The 6000-nt window shown below is 43.6% G+C and overlaps 1 protein-coding gene across 1 annotated transcript; it reads right to left on the bottom strand.

The window, feature by feature from the left end:
- Window positions 1-2580: 2580 nt before the first annotated feature.
- On the bottom strand, window positions 2581-5979 carry slc52a3-1 (solute carrier family 52 member 3-1). Its single transcript, XM_070839750.1, has 4 exons — window positions 5805-5979; window positions 3815-4838; window positions 3464-3587; window positions 2581-3119 (listed from the first exon to the last, which is right to left on the bottom strand). The coding sequence occupies exons 2-4, from the start codon at window positions 4819-4821 to the stop codon at window positions 2907-2909; spliced, it is 1344 nt and encodes a 447-aa protein (XP_070695851.1). The 5' UTR covers window positions 4822-4838; window positions 5805-5979; the 3' UTR covers window positions 2581-2906.
- Window positions 5980-6000: the final 21 nt, after the last annotated feature.

Raw genomic sequence — 6000 nt, 5'->3', positions numbered from 1 at the left:
CTTTGCTGCTTTGTTTTGTCTCGACACAAAAGCCCAGAGCCAATCAAGGAATTTAGCTAATGAAGCTTAGAGAAAATCCTTTTGATTACCCATAAATACTCAAGGTCATGTTAACAACAGGAGCACAGGAGCACAGCATTTACAGGCAAACTTCAGGCGAACGCTCCTCACTTATGACCAAATTTTGACCTCAAATTTTTTATTTCAAGGCAAACACAACAAATCAGATGCATTGTTTGAGGTGATTAAGATTTCATTCAAACCCATCCTTCAAATCTGCATCAACAACTGACTGCAGTGATTTCTGTACAGCTTACACAATACTGCAATGTAGATTCAACAAATCCAAGTGAGAAAGTCCCATCTGCGCTTCTCCTCCACTGATCTGAGGCCCTGGAGGCTACACAGGGCTAATTGTGGCCCCATTTTCTCTTCCTTATCTTTTTGGTTTTACTCAGTGTCGGGGTCAGGGAAGCTCCCCAGTGACCAGCGGCAGGAGCAACAGCCATCGGCCCCTGCTGAGCATCAGTAATTAGAGCCCCCCTCCTCCTCCTCCCTGTCCTTCCTCACAGATCAGGGCAGGGGAACCTCTCGCTCTCCTTCTTAAGGGCAAGGGGGGACAAGAGAGAAGGAACAGCTGCTGATGGGAAACCACTCTCCGGTTCCCATGGATGACCAGCGTCCCTCCGTCCTCCTCGGAGGATGTGCAGCAGCATCTTTGATGGGGATGATGGGGGGCCATAGCAGACACATTATAGGTTCACTGTCTGTCTGGTTTCTCGTGGCAGTTTAACTCCTCTTCTTTTTCTTTTTGTTTGTTGTCACCATTTCTACCATTTAGATTTATTAGTCTGTTGGAGGTTCATTCTTATATATAACATTTCGGTCTGTATTCAGAAAAAGTTTTATTACACTCACGCATGCGTCATGTGAACAATAAATTACAATAACATGAGCATGGCCTGTTATAAATACTAGCTTTGTGAAGCTGATAATGGTCACTTAAATTAAAAAAGAAAAAATCCACTGGTTTATATAATGTTTTCAAGGATGGTGAGGAAAGAAGTACTCAGATCCTTTACTTAAGTTAAAGTACCAATACAACAACGTAAAAATACCTGTGATTTTCATTTTTTGGATTTCATTCCAATCATTGCTTTTTGCATTAATAATTCTGTCTTTCTATTCACATTTATTTACATGAAAACATGTGAAGTTTAGAGGGTAAATGTATCATAGGTGGAACCAATGACAACAGTCATAAATATCTGAAATGTGGCAAACATCCCAGTCCAGTTGTTTTATGTCAAATCATAATCTGCATAGTAACCAGTAACTATGTCTGTCAAATAAATATAGTACAGTAAGAAGTAAAACATTTCCTCGACTATAGGTGTAAAGTACAGTACTTAGTTATTATTCACCAGAGGGTACACCTGACTTTACAGTAAATGTCAATAATAACAGTTCAACATGAATCGAACCAGTTAAGCTTCACAAATTTAATATTCACTGCAGGACTCATGTTGTCCACTCCCTGTTTATTAAATAATATTATATAAATGTATTAAATTTAATTTTCCCTAAGACCTGGACACCTACATTACATCCCATTGACTGTTCCTGAGCTGGAGCTGGTAGTGCACCTCTGTATGTAGCTGTCTATAACCTGACTGTCTCTCTGTCATAGTCACGGTAATAAAATGCATCAACAACCTGTTTTTATTACAGTTACATTTCATATATACATGTTTAACTTTAAAGGGAAACATCCCATATAATGGCTGTATAAATGCCAGCATTAAATATGTAGCTTACATGTGTAAAATGCATTTTACCTCCTTTATTTTTTCATGTTTACGGTATAAATGTATTTCATGGCCAAGGGTTTGTGTTCATTGGGTGCCTGCAGAATGAGGTTGGCAGGTTTTAATCTTAAGTGCGTTTGCGCCATCTAGTGGGCAAATAAGCTAACAGTTTCATGATTGATCCAATGCACTTTCAGGCAACAAACTACTGTAAGACAATGAAGAAAAGGCCGGTAGATGGTGTCGTAGGCCACCTCTTCTGTTGCGACCTTCGCTCGAGCCTTTCAAACTTTTTTGAGCACCCAGGGTTCATTAGTGAGCTTTATTGGTGCTCATAGCTAGATTTGTGACCTTTGGTCAGTGCAGGGCTGATTGTTTCCCCCTGCTTCCAGCCTTTGTGCTAAACTAAGCTAACTGACTCCCACCTCTGGCACTGCACTTAACACACATACATGAGTGGAAGAGCCAACTACCTCCGGGGAGAGCTGGATCTTCGACTTTATTTTGATGGGCACACCATGCGGCCAATCACATGCGAGAACAGACTAGGATCATACCACTATGTGAAAGTAGGAAGGGCTCCGAAGCCAGGTAGTGTAGTGGTACAGGCCAGGTACACAGACCGACAGAGAGACTGGGAGACGGATTTAAATGCAAGTGCGTCGGGAAAAAAAGAACTTCACTTTTCGTTCAAGAAATGAGCGAAAACCGAAAAAGAAGCAGCATCTGGCCTTTATTTATTTGATTTGTTTGCAGTGGTTCTGTGTTCAGTTGTTCATTTAAAGGTTTGATTGAAATGTTAAACAATAGTAACTGCGTATTCTTTTTTGTAACGAAACAAAATGCATAAAAATAAGGCTTTTATGAAAACACTGAATAAAAAATTGCTTACTAACATACAACCCATTCATAATTGCTAAATTAGGCTAAAATAGAAGGCTCCGAGTGATACTAACTGAAGAGCCGTAAGAGCCGGCTCTTCTAAGGGAGCCGAGCCAAAAGAGTCGAGTCTTTGAAAAGAGCCGGACCTCCCATCACTAATTCTTTTAGCGAACAGTCTCTCCAGCCTCCTCAGTACTGCAGTTCTAAGATCGGCTGTCATGAAGGACATTTAGTGTTGCAGAAGTCTCCTGACTTAAACAAATTGTAGACATTAACCAGCGGGAACATGGTGAACGAGCCGACCAGTGAGCCCATCTGTGCAGCAGCTCCACACCAGACCAGAGAGTTGTGGCTCCGGTCTCTCAGGATGACGCCCACCATTACTTTGACATAAGTCAGCATCCCAGTGAAGAGGAGCCATGAGAGCACCTGATGAGGGCAGAACAACAATGTGGGCTCAGTGGTTCATCTGACTCATAATCTGAGAAATGTTTAACATCATTTGTGTCTGGACAACAAATCAGGCCTTCATGCATCATGGTTTTCAAATGCTGATACGTCAGCTGCATATGAACGTAACACAAATACGTGCAACTCTGCTTACTCATCACTAGTTATGAGAGTAAGCAGAGTTGCTCAATACGCGGATGATTTGTAAAGGAGTTGAACTTTGCTGCATGCATTTCCCCAGTGGAGCCACTGAGAAATGTTTCCTGGGTCTATTCTTTGTACGCCGCTGTGTCTCTTACACAACATGTTTGTGTTTCACTTACAATGATCGTCTCTCCCGCCGCAGAGCCATGTAGCAAAGGACATGGACTCAGAGCCGCCATAGCCATGTTATAGCTGCCAAATACTGTCCCAAACGCCGTCAGCAGACCGAGAAAGACCAGGGACCTGAAAACACACAAATCCACTTATAGATAACAGACAACTTCTATTTCAAAAGGATAGTTTGACTGGCTTTTATTATATCACATAGGCAAGACTGTGTGTGCGTTTATCTGAGTGACATCCTGAAAATAGAAGGATAAGTTCACGTTTTTCAAGTCTGTCTTAAAAACACTGAAACTGGTTTTACTTATTGGACTCCATCCTCCTGCTCTTACAACAATATTTTTTACCTGTTTTGGAAGAACATTGCTATGGTGCAAGCTACTGGGTTGGCCACTGAGGACAGAGCAGCGGAGAGGTGATAGGCCCGGTTCCCATAGGGCATACAGGAGTACGTCTGCACAGAGGGCAGCACGCCGTTGGTTGCAGCATTAATCCACACCACCAGGAAGTAGATGAAGGTCAGCTGATACACAGTGTGTTTTGAGCTGGCCAGCAGAGGCCTTCTCTGGGCTGCCCCCTCACCCTGGCATTTCACACCCTCTCCATCAGTCTCTGCTCCGGGGTTCTCCAGGCCGGAGCTCACAGATGCCACAGTGTCTTGCACAAGGTTTTCGGTGGACAGCTTGAATGTCTGAGAAAGCCTGTTCAGTGCAACAAAAGCAGCCAGGCTTACACACATCATGGCTGCTAGTAAGAAGAAAAACACCGTGGTGGAAAAGTTCGGAGGAAGATACTCTGTGTGTATTGTCCAGTTGTTCCCGCCTGTGTGGTTTCCTGCAGTTTGAGAGGAGTTGACACATTTGGCCATGCCCACACCTTGTGCCAGAGCGACCACACCGGGAATGAATCCACTCAGCCCCTCTCCAATGAAGTATGTGGTGATGTATTTAGCTGGAAGCTGCATCATGAAAGGCAGAAAGGTAACTGAGGAGGTGCAGTCCACCAGAGAGAGGAAGAAGGTGAGGATGAAGAAGGCAGTGCTATGTGATGCCCCGGCCACTATCGTGGTCTTGTCCCAGAAGAAGGCGAGCAGGATGCAGGAGATGACACCAATGGAGAGGATGGAGTAAATAACAGCACGCTCTTTGCAGCGACCCGGGCACAGTTTGTGCATGAGGGTGACCAGCAGAGGTCCCAGGTTGGCCAGCTGGATGATGACTGTCAGGGCGGAGGGGAGCTCCCAGCCCTCCGGGAGAGTGTTGACAATGAGCGGCAGCTCCACCCACAGACCGTTCACCGCCACCCAAGAGCCCAGGCCGAAGGCGCAGGCCAGAATGTGGACGAGCAGAGCCATACTGCAGCCGGATCAGTCTGAAAACAGTTTCTCCTGTGTGTCATACCTTGAACATCATTAATTTAGCCATTGTTCCAAAATGATAATCTCTGAGGTTTTACAAGCTATACTCATATGTCACTGTAACGCCACAAGAAAAGAGACCAGAATGACTTGAGAGCCACTCAGAAGAAGTTGCCTTTTCATTCAACCTTCCAGCAGTTCCTCCTCCACCAGTGATCAATGAGATGGTTTAATTGTACCAAATGTTTGTCTGATGGCGTTTTCTTAACCATACTTGCTTTAGCAATGCATCAAATTTCCTGCTGTAAAACTTTAATTTGCAAAGTAACTAGTAAATAAATCTGTCAAATAAATGTAGTGGTGTAAAAAGGTCTGAAATTGAATGAAGTAGAGCTGTAAAGTATCATAACATGTAGTGGAGTAAATGTTCTCTCCACCGCTGCTCACAGCTGATTTTTTAACAGTGTAGATGTAGAAACATCTCTGGCTGTTGTCAGAGGCAGTAAACTGTAGTAAATGTAATCCCTGAACATTTATGATTTCCTTTTTCAAAGTGCCGCTTTTACTAAAAAGTCACATGGTCAAGAACAAGAGAGAAAGCTGATGGGAAACAAATGTCAATTCAGTTCACACCCACAGCGAGTTACTCGTGTCTCAAGCAGCTGATACAATTTTCACATCCCTTTCACACATTGTGGAGGAGTCCAACAAACCATATGGGTCTCCGTGCTCCGTCTGCTGGTGGCTTTCACACTGATCTCATGATGATGGACAAAACAAGTGAGAAAATGACTAAATGCTCGCGTTGGTTCAAGGAGTCCTTCCAGGATAAACAGCATTATGCCTCTAAATAATGTAATCAAAGGAGAATTTGAATGTTCTCTTATTTGACAGAAACAGAGAAATACAGTGTTTACTATTCGCTCACTACAGATCCCACAAGCAAATAAGCTGCCTTTTAGACATGGAAATGTACTCACAAGTTTCTTCAGTCCCTGGAGGCCTTGAATGTGCCTTGCTGTTCTTACATAGACACACTGATGGGAATCACATGACTTCTGGGTAGGTCAGAGTCCACTGCAGCCGCAGATCAGTTCCACCGTATAACAGAGGGAAGTGTCCATATCCAGTGAGCCCACCTTGCTGCACCCACCTCTTAATTAGGTCAAGTCAGTG

The sequence above is a fragment of the Pempheris klunzingeri genome, chromosome 11, assembly GCF_042242105.1.
Source record: "Pempheris klunzingeri isolate RE-2024b chromosome 11, fPemKlu1.hap1, whole genome shotgun sequence".
In the NCBI taxonomy this organism is placed as follows: domain Eukaryota; kingdom Metazoa; phylum Chordata; class Actinopteri; order Acropomatiformes; family Pempheridae; genus Pempheris; species Pempheris klunzingeri.
Note: the sequence above shows the minus strand (reverse complement) of the source record. Positions and strands in the feature narration are given on the sequence as shown.